The following is a 26,924-nucleotide window of genomic DNA, read 5'->3' on the forward strand; positions in this document are numbered from 1 at the left end:
GGTTACTTGAAGGTTGGATAATGCAGTTGCTTACATGTACTGATGTACTGCAAATCTATAAATGAGGTTGCTAAAGAGCTGAATGTGCTATAGGCTATGTCACGTGCAGTTTAATAGAACTTCATCTCCCAAAATGCACAGAGCTTTTGGAGTTTGTCGGCATCCCAAATCGACCAGGCCAACAGCCAGGCTGTGAGAAAGGTCATGGGGTATGATAATTCTATTATTGTTGCTGATGAGGCCACAGCAGGAGCAGATTGGTGGAATGCCTTCACTTAGTGTGATGGTCCTGGAGGTGATGCTGCTGATCTGGACCTGCATTATGTTGAACTGCATGGCTCAGCCCTACACTCACGGGGATTTTGAATCTGCAAACAACAGCACCTAATTGGCTCAGTGGAGCATGCTAGCTATGGAGCTAAAAGCCCTGGCTGCTAGCTCTCTCGGTAAGCATCGGAAAGGAGGTCTAAACAAAGTTCATACTGCAGTACTAGCTGGCTACTGTTACACCAAAGTAGCCAGAGTAGCCGCACACATGATGTGTGATGAGAGTTGTGTCATCAATGTGTATGTGGGGGTTTTTGTGTGCTTCCCAACAATTGGGCCTGTGCGTTAATGACACATGGAGGAGCATACCCCTTGCTTCAATGTCTGTTAACTAACAATTTATAAGGTAATATGTTTATATTTGCTCAGGGCTTACTGTTAATACCTTGTAAATGGTTCATTAACGCTCTAAGTGCCAAAGTCGCAAACATTGCAACAAATCAGAAAAATATAGAAGTGTATTGACACGGAAGCAATTCTATCCATAGTTCAAATTGAAGAATAAATACACCAAATGGTGAATAAGAAGTTCATGTGTGATATAGTCTTGGGTCTGTTATTCACCTTTTCTGAGAATATCTGCCTTTTGGAGATGACGATCAATCGTCTATTGACAGTGATAGTCATGGTGTGGCTTTGAATGGAGTTGCGTCTTTGGGTTTGCACGATAGAGTCCACTAAGCATACAATGTTTATTTCAACCCTGTATCCAACATAGCTGGTGTTGACAGTGGTAAACATGATGATAGTGTCCGTAATGGACGTTGTACAGACAGCAAGGGTAGTAAAAATGACAAACTACTAAGTCAACCGTGATAGGAACAGATTTGACTACCTTTATGGTATAGGACTGTAACATTTTTGGCTATAGTAGCAGTTTACAAATGTTGGTTTACATTTGACTATTTTCCTGTCCATTTCTTATGTTGGTGATATGACAAAAAGGAAAATAAATGAAAACATCCAGCATTTACTGAAAGGGGCATAATTGTAGGTGGTTGCCATCTAGTGACGTCATGATATGCATATTAGATGAGTAAATGTACCCCTTTCATAAACTTTTCATACTCAATGATTTTCACATACAGGGAGACTATCTCTGACCACTTTCAAAGCATGGTACTGGTGTGCACTAAATAACTACTGTAGATAGATAGATAGATTGATAGATACATAAAACATAAATAAATAAAGGTGACTTGCTACAAAATGAAGCAGTAGTGGAAAACATAGACAAACACAGTATCTTGGCAACATTTTATAAATTGATCTAAATGATGGCATGTTTGCATAGACAGGAAGTAATTACCTCTGCTAAGGAGGTTATGCTTTCATTGGGGTTTGTTTGTCTATTTGTCTGTCTGTCTGTCTGTTAGCAAGATAACTCAAAAGGTTATGGATGGATTTCAATGAAATTTTCAGGAAATGTCTGAAATGACCCAAGGAAAAAACGCTAAAATGTTGGTAGTGATCAGGATCACCATCTGGAAAAAGAGGCATTTGTTTGTCTGGATCCAGGAGGCACTTGGCGGAGGTCTGTGCTCTCAGAGTGCTTTTCTAGTTTAATTTGTTTAATTTTAGTTTATTGGGATTGTTGACAGGCACCACGCATAGAATATAGCTTCTATACCAGGGTTAGCTAAATTTAGCTCATTTGCACCTGTAGTCCCTGGGCAGGATGTTCAAGCACAGTAAAAACACAGACAAGATGAAAAGACAGCAGGATTAACATTACAAGTAAAAGAAAAAGTAAGTAAAAAACAAAGATCAAAGATCACAAGCTTGATTGTCTTTCAAAGACTTTAATTAAAAGAGTTGAAATTGTTATGCAATAGAATGTTACATTTAGTTTTGATTTTAACAAAGAAAAAAGTTTGGGTTATTGTTGGTGGAATTATTGCATCCATTACAAGCGGCACAATTATTCCCTTGCCATTGAGATCTTGTGTGAATGATTGTGTACGTGCATTTAAACACTGTGGAATTATATAAACTGCTGCTTTGTGAATAGGTCTTAATGACTTAAGAATCCTCTCAATTACTTGTAAGCTCCCTCACATGTAGGTGCTACTTTTGGCACTAAAATGTTTTATGAGTTAATCTTTAAAAAAAAAAAAAAAAAAAAGGGAGTATATGGAGTCCTTAAATTAAGACTTACGACACAGCCATTACAAGTTTCTCCTAAATCTGCCAGTTATTTTAACTTTGAAATACTTTCTGAATAAGGACTTTGGACTGACTGTGGTCTTCTGCTTAATCCAAAACCCAGTCGCACTTCTGGTCTAAACTAACATGAATGCAAAAACCCAAGCCTTGCTGGGACTCATAAAGGCTTGCTAGCATGTTAACCAGTGTTGTATTGTGGTCATTGATGTGCTGTGCTTTTCACAGGGTGTGGCATTCTTGAACACAGAACTTTGTAATGCAAAATGTGCCAATTAATGGGAGTGACAGGTGTATTTATCTGTCCTTCATTAACCATATTCATTACCAAGTCGCATATTGTTGTATTAATAGTTAATAGTTAATAGTATTATGGCTGGGATGAGACCAATGTAGATGATACAAAACAATCTAGCTAACAGGCAGCAGAAATTCAGAGAGAAAAGTCAAATTTTACAGTTATGGAGTGAGGAAATGGAGTGGTCAACTAACTCAAAGGTCAACTGACCCAAGCACATAAGGAAATGGTAAATGCAAGAGAAATTACTAAGCTCAAAATGTCTAATTCATAAAGAGCCAATGAGGCATTGCACATTCCCAAGTCAGCATATGAAGGATCCTTGAGAAGTTCTCTCTTATACTTCTCTGGCTAAAAGTGTGATATAGGCCAACAAAAAGGTGGTTTGTACCAGGCTTGTGCAAAATTCAGAATTGAATTGAGAATGGCTCTAAGTCCATACTAGGAGATTGACATGGTTTTATTTCAGTTAGCCTATTAGCTGGTTTGGTGAAGGGTATAGTGTTGATGTGGGGCTATTTGGGGTTATTTTAAGGCCAAGGGGACTTTATCAGGGTGCATAGTGTCCTGGATCCATGAAAGAACTCTATGGAAATTTAACATGGATGTTCCAATACTTATGACCCCTGTATTTTAAGGAAAACATTTATTTATTTACAATACATTATTCATTTACAAAGAAAATGGATGTCCTTAAAGGTTGAATATTTCCTCTTTTTTTCATTTAAGGCATTAAGATCAATTTCCAAAAGATGACTTTATATTTAACTTTAAGCATGCGTTCCAATACTTTTGGAGGGCACTGTATGTGAGATTCAACACATTCTTTCTGTTGTGTGACTGTGGAATTGCTTTGAATTGCCATGAATTTAATTCATGTCATTCCAATTCCAATCCCAATTCAACATCCTGTGGGGCGGGGCCAATTCGATTCAAATTCATGAAATTAATGGAGGCCAATTCTAAAATTCTGAATTTTGCACAAGCTTGGTTTGTACCTTAACCTTACCTTAATCAAACCTCATCACTGTTTTCTAACAGATCATACTAGGATTTTCAAGCAGACAATAACACAAACTATATATATGTGTGTAAACGTTAAGAAAAAAACATTTTTAAAAACGTCATCTTTATTATTTATGAAAATGACACAATCCTTGAAAGGAACCATTTTGTCATGGTAAATATGGATACATATGATATCACTGCTGATTTGACACTGGATAACCCTCATGAGCAAGAGAGCATGAAAAGTGAAGAACATTACACTTGAATAAACATTTTGGTAGTGGGAAGGGGTGGTTCAACCTTTGGGAGCGGTGTACTGACATAGAAGTGATGATATGGTGCTAGATTCTGTAACTTCTTCAGGCAGAGAACCTTCCAAATCTTTGATTGATGGGTCAGCTCCAGCCTTGAGGAGTAGCTCCACAATATCAGCAAACTCACACGCAGAGGCTACCACAGTGGGTTAGAGGAAGGAGAGAAATAATATTACTAAATTGACCACCATACAGGATAACATGAATCAGGTTAGGAGGAGAAACCGATAAGCATCATTTTATTGGCTCATTTCTGCAGACGTGATATGTGTTCAACTTCAACACTTTTTTTCGCCTACTAGCTAGTGCCGTTAGGTTTACTTGATAGATTACGTTGTTGACAGATTATGTCTGCAGACCACTTATTTGAAAAGGAAATCCAGAGAAGCTGGTTAATTTCCCTGGTGTTTATGTTTGATTAGTGGTTGAAGGATCATCTGAATTGAAACTGTAAGGGCACACTGAATGAAAAGCACATATAGTAGCCCATTGACATTGCCATGAACCTGCGCCTGACTGCTGATCCTCAATTTATGCCCCACTGACAATCTCTGTGGTGCTAAAAGGGCTCTGTGGCCCCCTTAGAGAAATGGAGGGGGAGGAGAGTTGCATTTTCTTAACTCAGTTAACCAGTCACAGCGCTGATGCGTAGAGATTCAGCTTTGCTCTGAGTGCTTTTTAACGCTAGTGTCAATCGCATTCTCCTCTTTCAGAAAGAAAGACAGAAAAGCCCACCTCCCTCGTCTCCCCTGAAATGGGCTGATGTCAGCAGAAAATGCAGATTGACAATGTGGCTTTTAACCTCAAGTAAACGTTGGAGGAGGGGACGAGCAAGAGTATAAGGAATGGAGGGGGGCAGCATATGTTGGGTAAGACAAGGTTTCAGAGGTGGGGTGGGGTGGGGTTGGGGGGGGGGGGACACTTAGTACAGGTTCCTGTTTTTTTTCCCCTTCAAATTTAATTTTATTTTCCTGTGTGTGTTGGGCCTCTGGCTGTAAAACTCACTGGCCCCAAGAGAGCCATTGAGGAGAAGAACAATTTATGGTGTGCAGTAAACCCTCAATTAATCATTTGCCAACTACCGTGGCCCTAGTGCAAAGAAAGGGAGAAATGAATTTTCATTCTGTGTTATTTGTCTCAGAGTTAATTGCTTTTTTTTCCTCTCTTTTTTCTTTTTTTCTTTTTTAATTATTATTCTTGCATGTCTATGCCCAACCGGAAAACCCTACAGGTTCTGGCTCAAAAGACGCATTCTCCGAAACCACCATTGTGCCATGTGAACAGCAGACAGCAGCTCTACTCTGCCCCACGGCCAGATGGGATAGCTTCACACCGAGGGCTCAGAGGCCAGAAGGACCGCCCATAGTGGGTGGTGGGGAATGGGTAAGGTGGCCATGCGACTTGGAATCACTGTTGATTTCCTCGGGGAGCCATGGTGATTATCACACACTCACTCAAGCTTACAAACACACACAGAGGCACACACAAACACAGACAGACACACACACACACACACACACACACACACACACACACACACACACACACACACACACACACACAAAGACACAGACACAGACACAGACACAGACACGGGACACACACAGGACACACTTTGATGCAAAACTAAGAGCTAGAGATGGAAAAGGGGAGGGATGAAAGTGACACACATGAATGAAAAGCACCAAAGAAATAAAACAGCGACTCTGATGGGTCTGTTATGCATCGTTTGCAGTGTGTGCAACTAAGTCAATTGCTGTATTTTTTACATAGTTAAGCCTTCAGTCACTGGGAGACTCAGAAGAAATTGCAAATATGGAAGCCATATCATTTGTCTCATCACTGAGGACATTCCTACAGAGAAAATGATATAATGCAGCCAATGCATTCATGAAAAATAATCTTGACTCTTTGAAGATGAGCAATCTTACCATAATGTAGCGCCGTCTGACCTTCATTGTCCTGTGAATGAATGAATAAATAAATAAATAAATAAATAAATAAATAAGCCAACAAATAAATAAATAACAGAACTGTTATTTAACATGTTGAATAACATGAAACCACAGTAGTTCCAGAATCAATAAATAATCAAACTTCTGACCAATCTTAAGTGCAAAGACCTTGTAATGGATATTCAATAGCGAAGGAATGTAACCAACCCTTACTGGCTCTTGATGTTCACTTAATCAATCTTGTCATAAAGCGTGCAAATTCTCCCTAAGCAACAACCCATGCCCTCCATTCTTCTACAACTCCCTAATCCTGTTCTTATGGATATCTATTTCTATTTGATATGGCATAAATTACTCAATCTGAGGGAAGCTATGAAAAATTCCAGCTTTAAGGGATTATGTGTTTGATTAAATATTGATTTTTACAAGGTGAAAAAAATGATTAGACCCTTTCCAGACGATACAAAGATGTAAGAGTCACATATGAGACACAAGGCTTTGCCAGAGAAAGAACTAAACCTCAAGCATTGCTACTTTGACATGGTATCCAGTGTGAGAATGCGATTGCCATGCTCAACATGTCCTGAATATAATGCAGCCACTGTCTGGAACATTCTACCCATTGTTCCAGACAGGCATTGACCCCACACTACACCACAGCTCCAGCCCAATGAGATGACCCTACTTCAAAAGAAGATTGAGAAATCCAATGTGTGTACAGTACAGTATGTGTGCTAATGTGAGGAAGAATCCCTAACCATTCAATGCTCTATAAATTTGATCTCTAGGTGCTGTTTTTTTTCTTCTTTTTTTTTTTATAATGGAATGTCATTTAAGCAGTTTATTCAGTACATTGAAAACACATTCGCAGTAGCTAGGTCACTAAGTGGACGAGGACAAACAATATATTTCATAAACAGAAAAGTTGAATATACAGTAATTTTCTTTCTCTCGTTCTGTTACAGACTAGGGTGGCAGGTGTTTACTGAAATACCCATGAGGGGGATGTTGATGTGCACAAATACATACAGAAATAATTAAACTGTAAGGGGTTTAGTAGCCATAATCTGCTTTCACTAATCTGGAGCACCAGTCTCCACCAACGGAGGCTAATGGAGTGTTGTGTGTGTGGGCTCACCAATAGAGCAGTTTGAGTGCAGATGGAGAACACTCAAAGCTTGCTCTCATTCTTTCAGTAATGTTCATACGCAGACAAGTTGGGGAAAAAAAATATATATATACATGTATATACCCCTAGAACCTATGGAACCTTTGCATATCTGACATGTAAACACAAGTATGTATTTTTGTTTAGTGCGTTTAGATCTAGCAAAACCTAAAATGTAACAAAATAAGGAATTCAATTCCTGGCGTACATTTGACATACATACTGTGAGAGCGACAGGTATGAATGAGTGGAAGATCAAGGGGCAGTCCACAGGGCTGGCCTTCTGGGCCTTAGGGAGTGGATTCAACTCCAGACACAAATGAATCCTCTATGGCAATGATTATGGCTTTCTTGTATTCCATATATTCAGTTAAAATATAAAAGCATCTGCATTCATTATATGCATGTATATGTATGTGTGTATGCGTATATGTATGTATGTATGTATGTATGTATGTATGTATGTGTGTGTGTGTTCCTGCGATGTTATTTGCAATTGTTAACAGATTTCCCAAAGACACAAATTTAACACTGAGGTTACACCCTACACTTAAAACCGAGAAAGGTCACCAACTCAATTCAAACTGGGTGCAGATGCTAAAATCATTTGCAAAATATGTATTCTACGATCCAAGGCATGAGTAAACCACTGATTCTGACCATTCTGTCCAACCATAAAAAGCTTTTACATTTGCATAGCCAGACAATCCGGCAACTGTTCAGGGTATATGGCACATGTGCTCGAAGCTACAGTGTGCTTTATCTCTTCACATGATTTCAAAACATAGCTAAAACTCATCCACATGCCCATATTATCTATTCCTGTCTCTGAAACAATGGAGTCCCTCTCTCCTTCTTTACCACTCTTTCCTCTTTTCTTGACAGCCACATTAAACAAGTGGGAAAACATGGACAACTAATTATGATTTCTGATCAATGCCTGCAGCCAGAGCGGACTTCTAATAACAATCGCTCTCAGAAGGACCAACTCAGCAGGGGGACATGGAGAGCAGGAATCAATAGAAACCACCTGCATTCATATGCAGATAACATTAAGATGAGCAGGTGCCATTAATCAGACTGAGAGACTGAAAAAATAATCTCATAGCCATGAGCACAAGGGACAGGCATACCTCAAAAGACCCATGTCACAACCCAGGCAACATAACGTGTTAAAATAAATGCTCAAATATACCAACGCTTGTATTCATTTTCAGAATCTTTGCTGTTCATGCATGTTGTGTGTGTGCTGTTTGTATGATACAGTAACTGGTTATCACATGATTGTAATGAGAACGGGTCATGTCCTGTATTTGTGTCAAAAGCTGCCTATTTCTTTCCACTTATTTCTAACTACTATACTAGACTACTAAATGTGTAGTATACTGTATGCTTGATTTTATATAGGGTGGTTCTGGTTGCTGTGTTATGCGCTCTGAATGGTGTCCATGCAGTAGGGGGTACATTAAAAGGATCAAGACACTCGCGCTGTCTAATTCAATCTGAGGTTCTTTCCAGTGCATACAGTATTAACCCTGCCAATGTAACTGTGAGAGATAGCCTGGCTGTGAAATTAGTGACCCTCAAAGTGTCCTTGATGTGTCAGAGCTGCTGTCTTGCCTCCCCCTTCACTATAGGTGAATATGCACCACTATGTAGTAGCTAAACTACTTAGCTAATGCAGTAGATCCTCATAGATGAAATATGTCTAAGAAACGTATGCAAAACAGCAGATAAAATAATGAGGTTTATCATTTTCACCCGTGTTGGGACATTGAATTTTTTTTTCTTTTTCTTTTTTAAAAACAGCATTTTATAGCTTATGTTATAACTAGCCTACTTCATCATTTATAAAAAAAAGAGTTTATTTTCAAAATCAGATTTAAAGGAACAGAAGACAAGATTTGCTGACCAATTTACTGGGAATATATTTCCATGAATACACATTCATACATTAATAAACAGCCCCTCAAGCCAAAAATAAATAAATAAATGCAAGTGCAGTTACTTACAGAGCAAGGGATACTTTTTAGAGGCCTGTGTTAACAACAGTCTTTTTAAAAACTGTGCTAACGTGAGGTTGGGCGAATTCATTTTCTAACCTAATATTCTTCAAAGCATCAAATTGATTATTGGTGCCAAATAACCTCAAATATCAAACAACTAGACATAGAAGCAGCTTCTTTCTTATTGTCATCGTCTAAAAAGCTTATAAGTATCTACTAAGTCTTGTCATATCAGGTATAATTACTCACATCAAAGGTAATTTATCTCAGTTTTTAAAAGTTTAACAGATGTACTGTACAATGAACGGGCAGTGTGTAAGAACAGGTCAATGCAGGGAGGGTTGAGCCACTGGATGTAATTTTTTTATATACCTATTTGAGTCAGGCACACTACAAAAGTTTCAGTTGATGAAACATGTCCTGAGTTTGTGTTGTATGCATAGGCTCCAATTTAGTTTCTGCCGGTGGGCCAGGAAATTACTAAAATCAAATTCTATATCTTTCCAGGTATTCCATACTGTGTAGGAACCCCATCATACACCACAGCTTAAGTATAGCCAAGGCAATAGCCAAATATGGCTACACCAAACGGTTTACAGTAGTTTTCACTAAACCACTGTCACTAAACCACCCGTCCCCTGGTAAGATATTGATATTGATATCCCTTAATACAGTACTGATATAAATCATGTTGATTGAGAAGCCTCTTCAAACAGTGTGACCTGTAGACCCACTTGCACTGATTGCTATGAGGGATAGCCTAATAAAGCTCATGTTCACTTGTGTAACATGAAATTCATTCAAATTAATGTGAATTACTTTCAGTTAACTTTTGACACTGGCACCCACAGATGTTTAAAAAACCATTGCCTTCATGAACTGAATACAAAATGTAAGAACCAATTTCAAATACACACAAGAGAGAATTTAAAGTTCCTAGTGCTATACAGTAGGTAAGGGATTCCACACAGTGACCAATCAACAACCAAGCCTATTTTCCAATAAAAAAAACTAAATCACTAACAAAGCAAAGAGCATCTCACTGGGGTTCTCCAGCAGACACCTTCTTTCATTGATGTGCCATTTCATTAGGCCCATAACCCCTCCAGAAGGCTCAACAGGCTATAATCATGGTTGAAGACATAAAACGTGATTCAGCCGAGTCTCCCGAATTCAAAATGTATTTGATTAAAATGCACACCTTTCAAGCATTGCAAAGTGTTCTAAGACAATAGAAAAATCCATATATGGATTTTTTGATATGCATTGATATGTATGTTTCATGGTCTATAATAACCCCAAACATAACAATTCATACGGTTCACTTATTTTCATACAGAACCAGTTAACTCAGTATTTTTGTCTTGCACTTGTCATATTTGACAGTGACACCGTGGCACTCCAGCTGCATGGAGCTCGACAGGAAGAGACTGCAAAGAGTGGCAAACAACGCACAAAAAAATCATTGGCTGCCCTCTGCCCTCCCTGACTGCCATCTATAATTCCCGTTGTTTTAGCAGGGCCAGAAACATCATTAAGGACACCACCCACCCCAGCTTCCATCTCTTTAACCTGTTGCCCTTTGGCAGGCACCATGCCTTGTGCCTTAGCTGTTCTAAACTCCATGTGAGCTATGGCTGCTTCAATATGTTGGTGCATACAGTAGATAGATTCTAAAGTTTGGGTGCATGCAATGTTTTAGGATGGAATCTACGCTGAGTTTGATCATTAGGCCCCAGTTGTGCAAAGCTAGATGATCGCCTTTGCTTGTACCCATGAAATCTTGCATTGTGTGTTGAGCCTGTGTGACAGCAGCATAACATTGGAGCACTAGAGGTGACCCTCAGCCCCCACTGACAAAAAGTATTTCACGCACTGTGACTGTACATCAGCCATGTTGGGCTACAAACATGCCAAGTTTCATATGCATCAGTGAAACAAAATCACATAAGAACAAAACTTTTGCTAAATCTATGTGCAGTGAGCAGTGGCAGTCATAATGATTATAATGAACTTTAAGTGTCTGGAAGTGATGACAATCATCTCACCAAATCATATTCTAATTAATCTAATACTATTATTTGGATTATTAGTATTAGTCACTTATTATCAATATAGTGGTTGTCACAATTACAATCTCATTCTATTGATAAACAAAAAATGCCATTTTACCACTACTAAAAGAGGGTCATTAAAATAGGATATCATAATTGACTTCTGAAGGCATCATGCTGGCATAGTTACAGATGAGGCATGGACAAAAAAGGAATGGAGACATTCATTTTATCCTGCTGTACAAGGCTTCCACACACAGACACACATATGAGAAATGTAGTTAGATATTTGATGTGACAGACCATTGTGTGTCTAGACCATCTGTTATGGGAACTAGTTCGGGGAAAGGGGGGTGGGTGGGGTTGTATCAGTAATGTTCCTCTGAAAAATGTTAACCAACTGCAGTTCTTTTTAAAAGTTCAGGAAGGTTCAGTCTTTGCGATTGCAAAAAACAAAATAATGTTCATTCATGAAAAATGTAGAATGTATAATGTAGAGTGGTTGCATAAATATTCACCCCCCTTAAAGTAACTGACCCAATTCAACCATGGTTCAGCCAGTTGGTGCTAGTAGTGTCACAATTAGTGAACTGGAGATCCCCTGAATGCAGTGGATGTGTATAATATAGCATTACAAAGACACCTGTATTCCTGGCCACAATTCCACCATGAAAACAAAAGATCACTTTTTTAAGCAACTCTGAGAAAAGGTTCTTGAAAAGTATAAGTTAGGGGATGGTTTCAAAAAAGCAATCATTGCGCAATGTAAGCAATATGGCAAATGTATGGATCTGCCTAGAACAGGCTGTTGCCAAAAAACTGAGAGTCTTTCCTAGAACTGGTGGGAAAGGCCACCTATGACAACTGTGAAGGAGTCAAAAGCTTCAGCAGCTGAGGTGGGAGAGACTCTGCATACAACAACCATTGCCCGGGTTCCTCACCAGTCAAAGCTTCATGGATAAGTGGCAAAGCTCATACTAAATCTCGACTAAAGCTGATTAAAAGACAAGTGGGATACTCTAAAATACATGGAAAACCTGGAGGACAATCTAATTCAGTCTGCAGGAGAACTACAACATGGGAGATTTGCTTTCTAGAAAGACAAGGACTTCAAGCACAGAGCGAAAGCTACACAGAAATGGTTTAAAGACAACAAGGTGAATGTTCTTGTGAGACCTCAATCCAAAAAGACTTTGTTGCTGGACTTGCAACTTGACAGAGCTTGAGCAGTTTTGCAAAAAAATATGGAGTAAAATTGCAGTATCCAGATGTGGAAGCTTAATTGAGACCTATCCATGCAGACTCCGTACTGTGATCTCAGTCAACAGTGTAGCTGTTACTATTCCCCACTCTTCAAGTGGGCTCATATGTCAGCCACCCTTTGATGTATCAAATCCAATTTTGATGCATGGACTAGGGCCCCGATTTTGACGACACACAAGGATTTTAATCATTTGGCCACTAGAGGCACTTCAAAAAGTAGGAATTCATATTTGCAAATTGATTTGAAATGGCATGAAACTGGCAGTGAGTGCTTATTACCTTATCCTTGCCAAAACTACACGCTTCCATGGCAACACCATCCAGTTACACTGCTATAGTGTCTACACACATTTGCAGCGAAAGATATGTACATATAAACGTCTTTTATACAACTTTTTTTTATAAAGGCATAGCAGCCTTTATAAAATAGGTCCCTGGAGTTAAATGAGCTAATAAGGTAGTTATGAGAGTGAGTGCAATATACACCAAACAGCAACAAAAAAATATTGTTTCACTCCACAATGCACATTGTTGATACAGTTAATCTGTCAGGTAGTTCACTGAGCTCTGAGTCAAACACAAGTTTCTCCATTGCTACTCACTCCATTTGAATTATTATTATAGGAAAGGACATGCCAAGTGTCATCTACAATCCGCGTTCATCAATGAGGTGTAGTAATAGTAGATGTAGAGATCATGTTAGAGAACCGTTCTGGGACATGGTTAGTGATCACACTAGATGTGTACCATTCCCAATTCCAACTAAACAGTTGTCCAAACTGACTTGGATATGTCTATTACAAGGGATTCAAACAGGTAAGAGGGATAACTATATTGTGTGGCAGAATAACAATTGGGAGCACTTAGACTCGGCGCAGTAATATCCTAACTCCAAAGTGAAACTGAAAGTGCAAAAGTGAGGATATTACTGCTCCAAGTCGAAGTGCTCCCAATTGTTATTCCGCCACACAATACAGTTATCGCTCTAACCTGCTTAGAAATGCACCACGTTTTATTTTGTCTCACCACACTTGGTCGTGTGACTACTTGTGTAACTCTATATTAATAGGGAAAACATGGAGATGTTTGGTCGCTTCTAACTTCATCTCTGTTTGGATCCTAATGAATGAACTGGGCTAGCTAGTGCTATCAAAGTAGCGCCGCGCGGCAGAGCCAGTGAGTGCACGCATTGAAACGTGAGAGGTATGTATCAACTTGTCTTAGTGAAGGGAATAACATAGTTTAATATGAAAAAACGGTTAAGTGTTCCTTTAAACTTTGCGTCTCTGGTCATGCACTCCTGATTGCTATAATAGAGCCCTCCATGTCTATTGGCGGCCTTGGGGCCTCGACAAGAATGCTACTTTACTCAATGAATGACATCATTCTGTAGTAGGACCAGATTGGTCCTTTTGCGTCATAAATCTTTCTTGGAGAATAACCTAAAAGGTCCGTGGGACTAAAATAATGGGTTCATAATAAATTTAACATTGCAAGTGCAGACACTTTGCAATTTGCTCATGTTTGTCGACCTTTGATATTCTCGAAGGCCTGTCGACCTAACAGGTTTGCAAAGGTTTTGATTTAGGTTATTGAAATGAATACAATTTTAATTAAAAAAACAACAACAACAACAACAAAAACACAAGCACAATTCTTAGTGATCAAACTTTTGACCGGTACGCGTTAATAACGGGATAGATCAAACGTCAATATGACTGATTAAACGCTATTGGATGGATAATTTTGGCGCTGTGCTGTTACACACAGAGAATGATAGACAAACCTATACATTCGTAAAGAGCTTGTGTTCTACAGTAACTGATCATCACAGTAGAATAGTTTTATGCCACTAAACATGTAGGCTACATTTTTACATGCTAGTTGAAGCATTGGAATGTCAGGACAACACCTTGTTGACTGCTTGTTAAAAACAGAAAGGTTGAAAAGGACATTGTGTGGATAACGTATACTGTATTTATCAACTGAGAGATATAACGGCCAAATCTAAATTATTTTCATGTGCTCTAAAGTTGAATATTTCAGAGTGTGTGTGATTTTAATTCACCCATACATGTAATTGGGGTTCCTTTTATGCCTGCTGTAAGCACAGGCCACCTGGTGTTTAAATCCCAGGGGCAGGATCTGACGAAGGCTCTGTTTGTACACATTACATGCGTCAGTTCAAGAAGTGTTTATCTCTTAAGGTGTTCTCTCTTGTTTAAGCCTGCTGCCTGACTAACTTTCTTCTTGTTTTGCCTTCTGCATTTCTGTTTTAACCTGTTTCATTATTTTGGTTTGTTCATACTTCTGTGTTCTTCTTCTGACTTTTGCACATAAATGTACATTTCTCACTGCTAATTATATACACTCTCAAGTGAAAGTGAATGGAGCGGACAACAAAGACTGTAATCCAGTGCATAGAATGGATTGCCGCAATCATAGCTGTTGATGTACCAAATAAGATTAGGGTCATTTGAATGAGAATTAATCCATCACTAAGTGCCATTTTGCACATCTACTGCATATACAGTCTAAAGCTTAGAATGCTATAAAGAAGAAAGACTAAATTAGCTTTTCTCAGGTTGCACACATCACCAAGTTACAGTACGTACCAATTGTTATGTCTACATCAAGGAGTTGGCCATTCATGTAAATCAAGTCAGCAGTTGACCTCGGCTTAAGGAACCTAATTGTATTATTTCATTGAAATAGGCACAGTTCAATGTATCAGTGAGCATAAGCAACAGATGGTCAGTCCCACGAACATGTGTTGTAATTCCTCTGCAATGGCCTAAATATTTAGCAGCAAATCTGTATGGGGAGCAATGGGACATTTGAATAGTGCAGATGCCACTCATTAGGATTAGATGTGGACAAAGTGCATTGGTATTTACAATTGCAGAAACTGCACTCTGCACAGGTGGGAAATAAACAGGCATAACTGACCTACTCTAACCATCTTTTGCTACATACTTTACAGTTTGTTGCATGGAGAACAACTGGCATTGCTGTCTGTATTCTTTCCTTCTTTAATATAAATAATGGGAACATTACAATCCTGAACAAACAGGAGAAAAACAAACCCTTGGGCATTATTTTTCTTTCCCTACAGAAATGCTGAACTGTAAGTGAATATAAGGTTACTTAACCACATTCAATCTAGTCTTCTCTATACATTCTAACATGTTTGTAAACGTCTCTAAATTGTTTGTTATGTTGATTAAGAGAAACAAAAGTACAAGAGATGTGTAATTGAGGTTAACAAGTTTCACTTCAAGGGTAGTCTTCACTGAAACACCTGAAGGACATTTATCTGGCACATTCTGTTTTGGTTTTTTTACATCATGCACACTGGATTGATTGTATTCCTTTACCCATCAGTTGATGGATGGATGAACAATGAAAACTATGTGAAAGATTTACAATCAACGCTTGTTTTTACAGTAAAGTTACTTACAGATCTTGTGAACTGGCTTAAGTATAGTAATTACTTAAGGGAGAGTCTTGTTGTTTTTTAATTAAACTTATATTTTTCACAATCATGCAGAATATATTGTGAGCTTTGAAACCTTTGAGATGTTGTATCTGTGAATACAGAATAGTCATGTGTTGTGTTGGCAGGTGGTCTCACAGCTGATCTGTGTGCTCATGCAGAGCAATACCTATTGAAGCACCCCTTGATCCTGGATTAAGCCCGGAATATAGTGCAATTTGTGCGTCTGGACACTCAATGAAACAATCAGTTGATTAATTCAAAGCTTTTCCGATGAAGGTATTATATTTCGACCCCCTCCCATTTGCTATGTCTTGATCAATCAACAAATTGAAAAAGACAAAAAACAAACAAACAAAAAAAAAAACACTATCATTTTAATTAAACAACATTAGTCCAGGGTCACATAAAACTCAACAGGAAACAAGATGAAATGGGAATGTCCCCTGGTGGCTTGTTCAAATTCAGTTCAATCTTAGTGATCTATATTGATCTACAGCATACTGTAAGACTATAACTATTAGAAACTATTATTATTACTATTATTATTATTATTATTACGGTATATGGTACTTGTTCTATAACTTATACTCTACAACTTACTAACCTATTCACTTATACAGACCTTACTGCCCTCTAACTGAAACCTATCTGCCCAAGGTTTCTTCCTATACTGTATCTCCAATTCTAGGGAGTTTTTCCTCGCCCCTGTCACTCATGGGCTCTCTTTGAATGTTTAACACTCTGTAAACCGCCATGAGACATGACTGTTCTGGTGCTCTATAAGTGAACTTAAATTGAAATTGTAAAATTGAATACTGGAGCACCACATAGCTCACAAAAATGTTAACCTACTTATGTCAATCCTTATCGGTCAAACCAGAACATGTGCTCTTCTACAGTTAACTCATCTGAGAGTTACAAAGGTATCTTAGTATTTACATCGTGCAGTCCAATATCAAAACTACCAACTAAAACATTGATACATGTTGCTGTGAGAGTAGCCACACACTCATTTCTTTTCTTTCCTTTATTTTATTCACAGCCAATGTTTTAGCAACAGCCTTAACCGTAACACGGTTGTTAACAAATAGTGAAAAAAAACAAAGGAATGTGTGGCAACGGTCCTCAATTTGGGAGTGTGTTCCTTCACACTGTCTTCCACATTTCCTGCAGATATTATGATCTGATCATGTTATGTTTAAGTAGGTTGTGTGAAACATAAAGCTGCATACATCAGCGTGCAACAGTTTTGCAGCATGTATCAACACTACAATTCCAAATTCAGTTTTCAGTTTCATTTTTATTCAAACATTAGAATTAGAAAAGTCATTAGCACATCTCCTGATTAAATGGATTGAATAATGGGAACAATTTCCTTGATTGCATCCAATTGATTTTTCATCCTCTAGATCTGTAAAGCTCCAGATCAAACAACAGCATATCACTTTATTAATATCCCAATGGACAATTCAGACAGCTTAGACACAAAGCCAAATCTGCCCTTAGACCTGTATCTTTTTTTTTTAATTCACTCTCACTGCATATACTGTACACTGGCATTAGTGATGTGTGCTTACCATTCTTGTGACATTACTCGGCATAATGTGATAGAACTGTATGAAAAGCGTATAAGTTTTGGTTTCACATCGTTTTGTTTTTATGAAACGCTAGTGCAGCTCCTGTTCAAACATGCTATTCCTGCAGAAATCCTGCAGGCCAGTGACATGCGTGCAGCCAGGTAGGCCTGCTTTAAAAATAGGATGATACCAAAAAAAAATCATCATTCCAGCTAAGCCTTCAATAATGAAAGCTGAATATTGTTCCAGGTTCCATCATGTACTAGTTTCTAGTGCCATTTTTTATGTGGTGGTGTGCGCGGGGTGTGGTGTAAGAATGAAGGATGTTAACAGACTGAATAAGCTTGTTAGGAACGCCAACCATATGATAGGAGGTACAGTAGAATTCAGCTGGACTTGGGGTGACGTGGCTATTTGACAAGCAGATAAGCATTCTAAAAAAACACCTCTCATCTCCTGAATGACAGTAAGTAAGTAAGTAAGTCAGTCAGTCAAATCAGAAGCGAGTAAGCCCTGAATCATATCTGAAGAAAAGTTCTACCCCAAGGAGAAAGTCACTTACCTGATTATCTATATCAGCTTTGTTTAACAGAAGCACAGACACCATATCCTTATGTCCACGATCACAGGCCCAGTGCAGTAGCGCCCGACCCTGAATAAAACAACCGTAAACAAAAATAACATTGTATATGAGCTCACACTACAAAAGTACACCATACACTACATAGGCAAATGAGAGCATCTCACCATGAATAGAATTGCTCATAAACCTCTCAATTAGACAAGACTTCTGCTTCGTGAGACACTGTGTACACTTTCCTGCATCCCCTGGTTTTACATACAGTAACATTCAGTCACATTAACTTGTTTTGTCTGTAAATAGCATACTGTTACTTGGAAAAAAAGAAAAAAAAAACCACTAAGACAATTCTTAATGGTGCCTTCCTGTAGTGCACCCAAGAAACTAAGCTGAATTTTTTTTCAACATTGTCTATCTATTGTGTTTTCATTACTATGAGGGGGTCCAAACGTAATCCTACCACCTGGTCACAGAAACAAGACAGGAATAACTGTTTCATTACAGTTTTAACACCATCATTGCCAAGCAAATTACATTTCTAATTGAAGGCATGTATGTAGAGTCAATAACTTGTCTGTTACTGAATAACTAGAGAGATTTTATCATGAAATGTATCACCATGTGATATTTATTATATTTCAATTAATTATATTTCAATGTGAAAAAAAAAAAATTATGCATGTGGTGGGCAAATTAGCTTTTTGGAGGATGGTCAGGTCTTTAATGCTGTGGATAAACTGAAAAGAAGTTTACTTTAGAGTATTCTAAGTCTTTTCATTTTGATGAAAGAAAATGTTTTCCTGTATTTCTGCTTTCCAAAAGTGAATTAAGGTAGCCTGGTAGCTTCCTAGCTATCTGAGTGTAATATGTTTCAACCGCCAAAGATGCATGTCCATTATTGTACAAGTGGTGACATGGCATCTACTGACATCTACTGATTTCTCCCAATCCATGCCCAAGTGAGTGTGAGTGTGAGTGAATGAGTGTGTGTGTGTGTGTGTATGTATGTATGTATGTGTGTGTGTGTGTGTGTGTGTGTGTGTGTGTGTGTGTGCTGGTATATGTATGCGTGTGTATGGGTCATTTTCAAAATAAGGTTAAAATTGACCACAAACGCCCAATGTTACATAATAAATTTACAATAAATTAATATGTAACTTTTCAGATTGCAGACCGACACTAGAGGCACTGTTTCATAGAGAATCAAACATATATTCCATGTGGTCCATCTAATGTCCCTCATTATTTTCCTCTCGGGAGAAATGGGTCCAGGAAAAAGAAAAACTTGTGAAATCACATCACCCTACCCTGTAGGCCATTAGCACTCATTTGTGGTGCACCACCTAGTGAGTTACATCTATGCAGAAATTGTAACACTCTGTCTATAAGTGGTGATACAGCTGGCACCTTTCAACTTTCAATTTAAATGTTGACAATTGGTGGGCCAGAAGAAGCTACTAAAAACAGCAGCCAATACATATTGAGAAACTCAAAGGTTAAAGTTGACTAATGCTGACATGCTGAATTACAGTCAAATTATTTTGACTCACACCAAACTTCATGAAGCTCTGTCCATAAGAGGCACTGCACCTGATATACATTTCTATATCTGTTTGGACTCGGATGGTATTTTAAAAGCATTATGACAGTCAAGGTTATGTCCTGTTATAAATGTTGATAATCTACATTTAGTATCATTTTCAAACAAGCATCGCCCTAGGAAATCAGTTCAGTGGAGTGGTTAGAACTGGACTGCAGGTATAGCAGTGAGACACATATAGAGCCTCTACATAAGGGTGGCAAAAGGGTTGGAAAATCATTTTAGGGTATTCATAGTCATTCATAGTCAGAGGAGTCCAACATAGAGCTTCTTAGTCAAGTGCTATATTGACTATACAAGAACACTGTCCTAAAACACCATCCAGGTAATGAAATATTACATACTGTAGGGGATATTATTCACTGGCAAGGATGGCAAAACTTTGAAAGTTAAGGAAGAACAAATGGAACACTTTCTGATGGTTAAATCCAATGTGCTTGTAGCCACCTTGAATGCGGCTCAATTGTTTCCCTTTCAAATTATCTGTTTGAGTGATTGTCATTGTAGTTTGTTTTTTAGTCCATTAACAGTGCCTACATGTTAAATCTGGACTTGGGACTTTGGCTATGGTGTGGAGATTCAGGACTGCCATCTGCTGTCTGATATGAGAACAAATTTCCCAGGAGCGCACACACACACACACACACACACACACACACACACACACACACACACACACACACACACACACACACACACAGATGTTGCAACAATTACAAACCGTGTTGCCAAGTCAATGGACCAAGTCAACATGATACATCTTAATATGAGATCATAAGATTGTATGCTGTTCATTGAAGAATGACCGTTAACAGAAAAAGAAAAATATTGGGAACCATGGAACTGCTTTCCATGGCTATCCTGTGTATAAATCACTGGTAATGCTGCCAGCATATTTCATTAACCTACCTCTTCATCTTTTATATCGATATCCACTTTCTTAGAATTGATGGCCTTGGTGATGTGCTCGATGTTGTTCTCTCTACAGTAGTCAAAAATGTTCTTGTCCTCTTCTCTGGAAAAGACAGAAGATGAATAATTCAGTCATATAGGAAACATCTTATTTTACAATAATGCCCAAGATGTTTTAAGAAGGTGGAGTAAGCTGTACAAAAGCTGGTATGGTTTAATTTTTACATGTAGGTCATTCCGTGTCTAAACCTGTAAAATATTTTTGCTCAATGTCCAATGTCATATTCTCTCACCTTTGTTTTTTCAATTATTACACCATCAAAAATGCATCATCTTCATCATCAAGTTTGGTCATAACAATCCTTTTTTTTTTTTTTTTTACATTTCTAGCCTGACCAAACTTTATAAAATGGAAGACAAATACGTTGTCAATATGACTTGATCCTGTACTGCATGGTCATTAGGGGTGCAACGGATCAAAAAAGTCACGGTTCGGATCGTTCCTCGGATCAAGAGTCACGGATCGGATCATTTTTCGGATCAGCAAAAAAAAAAAAAAGACAAATAAACATAGTTTTGTCTTTGACGGGATGTTGTAACGTGGCTCAAGCACTTTCAGCATGTGTTTAAAGTAGGCTAGTGTTGTCATGATACCAAAACTATTGTTTCGATACCGATACTAAGTCAAGAATGACTTTCTCGATGCTTTTTTACAATTTTAGTTGATTTGGTGTTTAATCACCTTATATTGAATATTGTGTGAGCATTCACACCAGTGGCCATCCAAGATTCTGCTTGACCCTCCACACACAATCTGCATAATTACTAGTAGCTACAAATGTTTAGTCATTTGTGTAGGCCTACTGATTTAGCTATCTTTAATGTGGTGTGGAGGAGTGCGCATAGGAGGTGTGTGTAATTGAGTCCCTGTAGCTTTAAGAAATACGTGATGGTAATTAGGCTTCAGTCTCACGGTTTTATTCTTGAGAAAATAAGTTGATGACAAGGATATTTCATTAGATAAAATACATGATAAATTACCTAAATATCATAGCATAGGTAGGTGCGCAACGAACTTGAGATGTAAGTGTGCACAAACGAACTTGATATTAGGCTATTACACATCAGCACTTAAACTAGCAGCCATGTATTGCTGGTTATGGCATGACCGCTAATAACGTGTGTGAGAGCAGAAAAGATGCGCAGGCAGGCTAGGGGAGCAGAGAAGGGAGGGACTAGAAGCATGCCTTGTGGACACGCATGTTACTTCAAAAGAACACACGGACATTATTATTAATAATTATTATAAATCAGTCCGCGGATCATGTGTGTGCCGAACCGAAGATACTGATCCGAACGGATCACGGATCAATGATGATCCGTTGCACCCCTAATGGTCATCAACTCTAAATTCAGAACAAAGTGAAAAAAGAGTGATACTGAAGTCTTCTTTTTACCCAACAGTCAGCATTTTGTCCGCAAATGGAAAGGTTTATTAAAGGAGAACTCTGGCCATATTCAACATAGGGCCCTGTTGTTCAAGGTCACCAAGTACTCTCAGTGGGAAAACAAAATACACTTATCCTGCTAGTAGCTAGTGCAGCTAGACAGCTACAAAGTTATGCAATGAGAGCATATTTTGGACTGTGTTTGTGCCTTTTGATAGACTTAAAATGTCATTACAAGTGCTGTGCAACATGAACATGATCCTTACAATACACCACAGCCCATGCTTAATTCCGTAACTGTAAAGAAACAGTATGAATCCAGTATTTGAGCAGACAGATACATACAGTACCTCTATTTCTTTCGGTTGCTTCCTGTAAAGTTCAAACAATGGATCTAGAAAACCAGATAAGGTTAACCCCTCAAACCAACTGTCAGAGGAAGATATTGACTAGGGAGAGCGGCAACCACAGTCCGGCCATTACCTTTTAAAAGTTCAGTAGTAGAAGTTCTAGTAGAAGTTCAGTTCAGGAAATAAGATTTACAAAATATCATTAAAACCTGCTGTAGTCAGTTAACAAAGGCTTGGGAGATGTGTTGCTCACTAGTAGAACAATTACCAAAGGCTTAAAGCTAAAGCAACGCTGGAGCAGTTAAAACAATGTAAAGGACAGCAATCCTCTAGAACAGGGATTCCAAAACTCCTGAGCTGATTCTAAGGAGAACGTGAGATGAAAAGGGCTATGGTGGAGAGGTGCTAAAAATGATTTTTTTAAAATCTTTTGAAATTAATTCATGAATAACTAAATAAATTCGAATCAGGTCATAATGATATGTAAACATGACATTTAAGGATATAACTTGCAAACTCTATAGCAGGTTATGTTTTTATTAAAAAAAGGGCGGCTAATTAAACATGATGCCTGGGAAACATCAATAGAATGTTACTTTTTAATGTGACGGATGGTGGGGGTACGTGAGTAAAGTCAGAATGGAGAAGGTGGCATGCAGGAAAAAAGTTTGGGAACAACTGGTCTAGAATGATCAAAGTCAAAGCCAAGACTATGTAAGGGATAAGGGATAACTGCCCACTACGGTCTTCTGATGAGCGTTTACTGTGTCCACCAGCTATAATCGTGAGGTCAGAGAGAGAGTGAGTGAGTGAGTGAGAGAGAGAGAGAGAGAGAGCGAGAGAGAGAGAGAGTGTGTGAGAGAGAGAGAGAGAGAGTGTGAGTGAGTGAGTGAGTGAGTGAGTGAGTGAGTGAGTGAGACAGACCTGTGTATGAAATGCGCTATATCAATAAAGTTGACTCGACAGCCTCAGCACTTCTACACTCAGTTCAGCCCCTTATACACAGCCCTTATTATCATTTTTGGGCTTTCCTACTGTTCTGCCCAAGTTGCCCATTAAGCATTTTGACTGACAGGGGGAACGGGGACAAATTAATATTTGTAGCTCATATGCGCTGTCGTCTTTCTAAGACTAACAGGAGGAAGGCTACCTTTACTTTTGAGGCTATTCACATTTTGAACTTGACTGAGCTCCTAGGCCCCCTCACCCTCTCCAGGGACTAACCTCCCCCGCAACACAGCCCTGCCCCTGTCTGTCCTGCTCTTTCTTTTGTCCTGTCTTACTAGATATGTTGTGCTAGGTCACTATGCCTGCATGGGGAAATTGCCCCTCAGGGATAAATAACGCTTTTTGAATGGAATTGAATTGAATTGAATTGAATTGAATATTCTTGGTACAGCACATGGGAGGGGTCAGACAGAATTCTGTCGGCCTGCTGTAGAGTGGACTGCTAAACGAGTCTTGAGGAGTGAGAGGAGCAGGGTCTCCGATAATATTTCCTGCTATTTTGACTTGATCGCAAAGTTGGGACTTGAACAAAACTGTAAGATTCCCCAACCAGCTGGTGATGCCACCGCGCAAAATGGACTCTATGGTAGCTTTATGATTGACATAATGCTTTCACAAACCCTAAACACACAACCACACAAATGACACGATCATTTGTATAAATGGAAAACAAGAATGGTGAGCTGTGCTGCTTACTGAAGCATCAGAGTGTGGAGTTAAATTTAACTTATGGCATGTTTCTTAAAAAAAAAAAAAGAGTGAAACCACTTGATCAGAAAAGGACTGACTCTTAACTGGACTAGTTTTTTGAGCAGAATGTCTCCCCCACCGATGTGTGTGTGTAGCACTGAGCAGGACTAATGTACGTAAAGCTGCTGGTCTTGATGGCGTCCCGGACGCATCCTCAGGGCCTGTGCTGTGCAGCTGACTAAGGTTTAGACGGACACATTTAATCAGTCACTAGTGCAGGCAGCTGTCCCTGTGTGCTTTAAAACCACCTCCATCGTGCCTTACGAGAGAGTTCTAGGCAAGTCTCTATACTAAAAACAATACCAACTTTTATCTTAATATAAATATAATCTACTTGATTACATTTTATTTTATTTTATTATCAAACCTCAGCCCAACCAGTCAAATAAGACAGCATTGCGATTCTGGTGTTTACATGACTTGTTAACAGAATCTTCCATTCATATTGCTGTTCACGTCACACAGTTCACTGAGATTAATAACTAGTTTATCACATTTCTATTACTTCTGTAATGGCGGTAGTATAGCTCAGGTAGTGATAAGGCTACTATGGAATCAATAACAGGAGGAACGTTTAGAACTTTTTAGTTATTAGTTACTTACGTACTGTATTAGTTACCAATTGGACTGTGCCGTGTGACATGCAAACAGGAGTATAAATGGAACATTCTATCAACAACTGGTGTAACCACCATAATGGCAATATTGGGTCATTCCGTGTCAAATCACCCAATTTCAGCTACATTTGGAAAGTGACCCTCTCCAAAAAAATCTGAAATAAATCACAGGTGTTTGTAGACTAGACCTATGCACAAATCTGAAATAGTATACCTGGATCACTAATGGTTTAAAATCTACAGCCCTTTGAAGCTTCAAGTCATTTTAAGCATTGTGGTGAACAATCCTTTTTGGTCAACTTGCAACGTTATTGGTTCTTTTGGTATTTCACACAAATCAGTGAAACTACGTGAATGGAAGCACATTTTCCTGTTGAATTAAGAAATCTAATCAGATGAGACGTGTCTTGTGTAATTTCCCCTCTGCAAAGCTCTGAAAATGGCTATAAATTCATTATGTGAAAAGACATCATCACTTTTGAAGGCTTCTCATTTGAAAGGTATGTGCCACAAATTTCATCAGTTTTTTTCCCACTCATATATGGACTATAAGGTCATGTCCATGCATCAACTTTGGTTGTAATTGTTGTCATATTGCCAGAGCATTTTGTTTTAATTGGGCTTGATTTTCAAAAAGCCCATTTTCGTCCTATCATTTCACCATGTGGACAGTTAACAGGATTTTTTTTAATTTTACCATATCACATTCTGTATGTGAGGATCATCTGTCCAAAATTTGGACTTGTTGCTGAGTTTCTTTATTGGAGATATGATTTTTGGAAAATATTCTCTATAAATCCACTGAACTTGCATTGGATCTGCAGTACCACTTTGCACCACATGGGGTGCTCTTTTAATACAATGGAAGTCAATGGAAGAGTAAGAGATTCACTTGTTTGCTGCACATATCCAATCTAAAACACACATTTTATGGATCATAGTTGAATTGCTCCAAGTAATGATTGCAACATGAACAACATACTACTCATAAATAAATCTTATTTAGAGAAAATAAGCAGATCAAGCAAATTATACACACATAAGACTGACTGGTCATCAAACATGCAGCAAGAGGATTTAGCATAATTGCCATCTTTGGCAGTTCCCACTGATGAAGAATGATGGGGCGGCAACAATAGGATAGCATATCCAGTGTTAGTTAGATCAGTGGGAATGAGCCTGGAGGACCTTCCTCCAGAGTTGAGGAGAGAGGTTGAGAAGGGGCCTATATGCTTGGTATGCAGTCCTCTGTGAGAGACAAGGAGTATCAAGGTGGATCAGTGGTTTGTCTCCATGTTATCTGGGAAAGAAGTGGGAAAATGAATGTCATGAAGGAACATTAAAAAAGGGGGGGTTCTAAAATTCAGTGCATTGCCGGATGCAGAAAAAAGTATTGTTTCAGTAGAGATCAGGTATTTTAAAAAGATACTTGATGAGTTATCTCCTTTTCATGAATGCGTCTTGGATCCAGGCAATAGCGTTTTGAGCCCTCATACCTTTTGATGAATACTTTAATGTGATGGAAACATGCATGGTCATCTTCATCAAGTGAAATACCTGCTCTGAACTGCATCTGACGCTTTTCCTGCATCTGACAATGCACTGAATTCTTGAAACCCCTTTTTTCTTGAACATGTTCATGACTTTCATGAACATGTTTCATGTATGATCAGTCAGTCTTATGTGTGTATAATTTGCTTGATCCGCTTATTTTCTCTAAATAAGATTTATTTATGAGTAGTATGTTGTTCACGTTGCAATCATTACTTGGAGCAATTCAACTATGAACCATAAAATGTGTGTTTAGATTGGATATGTGCAGCAAACAAGTGAATCTCTTACTCTTCCATTGACTTCCATTGTATTAAAGGAGCAGGTACTGCAGATCCAATGCAAGTTCAGTGGATTTATAGAGAATATTTTCCAAAAATCATATCTCCAATAAAGAAACTCAGCAACAAGCCCAAATTTTGGACAGATGATCCTCACATACAGAATGTGATATGGTAAAATTAAAAAAAATCCTG

The 26,924-nt window shown here is 38.5% G+C and overlaps 1 protein-coding gene across 1 annotated transcript in view; it reads right to left on the reverse strand.

Annotated features, from left to right (window-relative positions):
- Positions 1–2,113: 2,113 nt before the first annotated feature.
- The window catches only part of acbd6 (acyl-CoA binding domain containing 6), a 40,263-nt gene continuing 15,452 nt past the window's right edge, over positions 2,114–26,924 (reverse strand). The window contains exons 5-8 of the mRNA XM_062556288.1: positions 20,722–20,827; positions 18,195–18,284; positions 6,042–6,072; positions 2,114–4,246 (exon numbers count right to left, since the gene is read on the reverse strand). Of these exons, the coding sequence (XP_062412272.1) occupies positions 4,092–4,246; positions 6,042–6,072; positions 18,195–18,284; positions 20,722–20,827 (382 nt within the window). The 3' untranslated portion in view covers positions 2,114–4,091. The remainder of the gene's footprint in view (positions 4,247–6,041; positions 6,073–18,194; positions 18,285–20,721; positions 20,828–26,924) is intronic.

Source organism: Sardina pilchardus, chromosome 15 (genome assembly GCF_963854185.1).
Source record: "Sardina pilchardus chromosome 15, fSarPil1.1, whole genome shotgun sequence".
NCBI lineage: Eukaryota > Metazoa > Chordata > Actinopteri > Clupeiformes > Clupeidae > Sardina > Sardina pilchardus.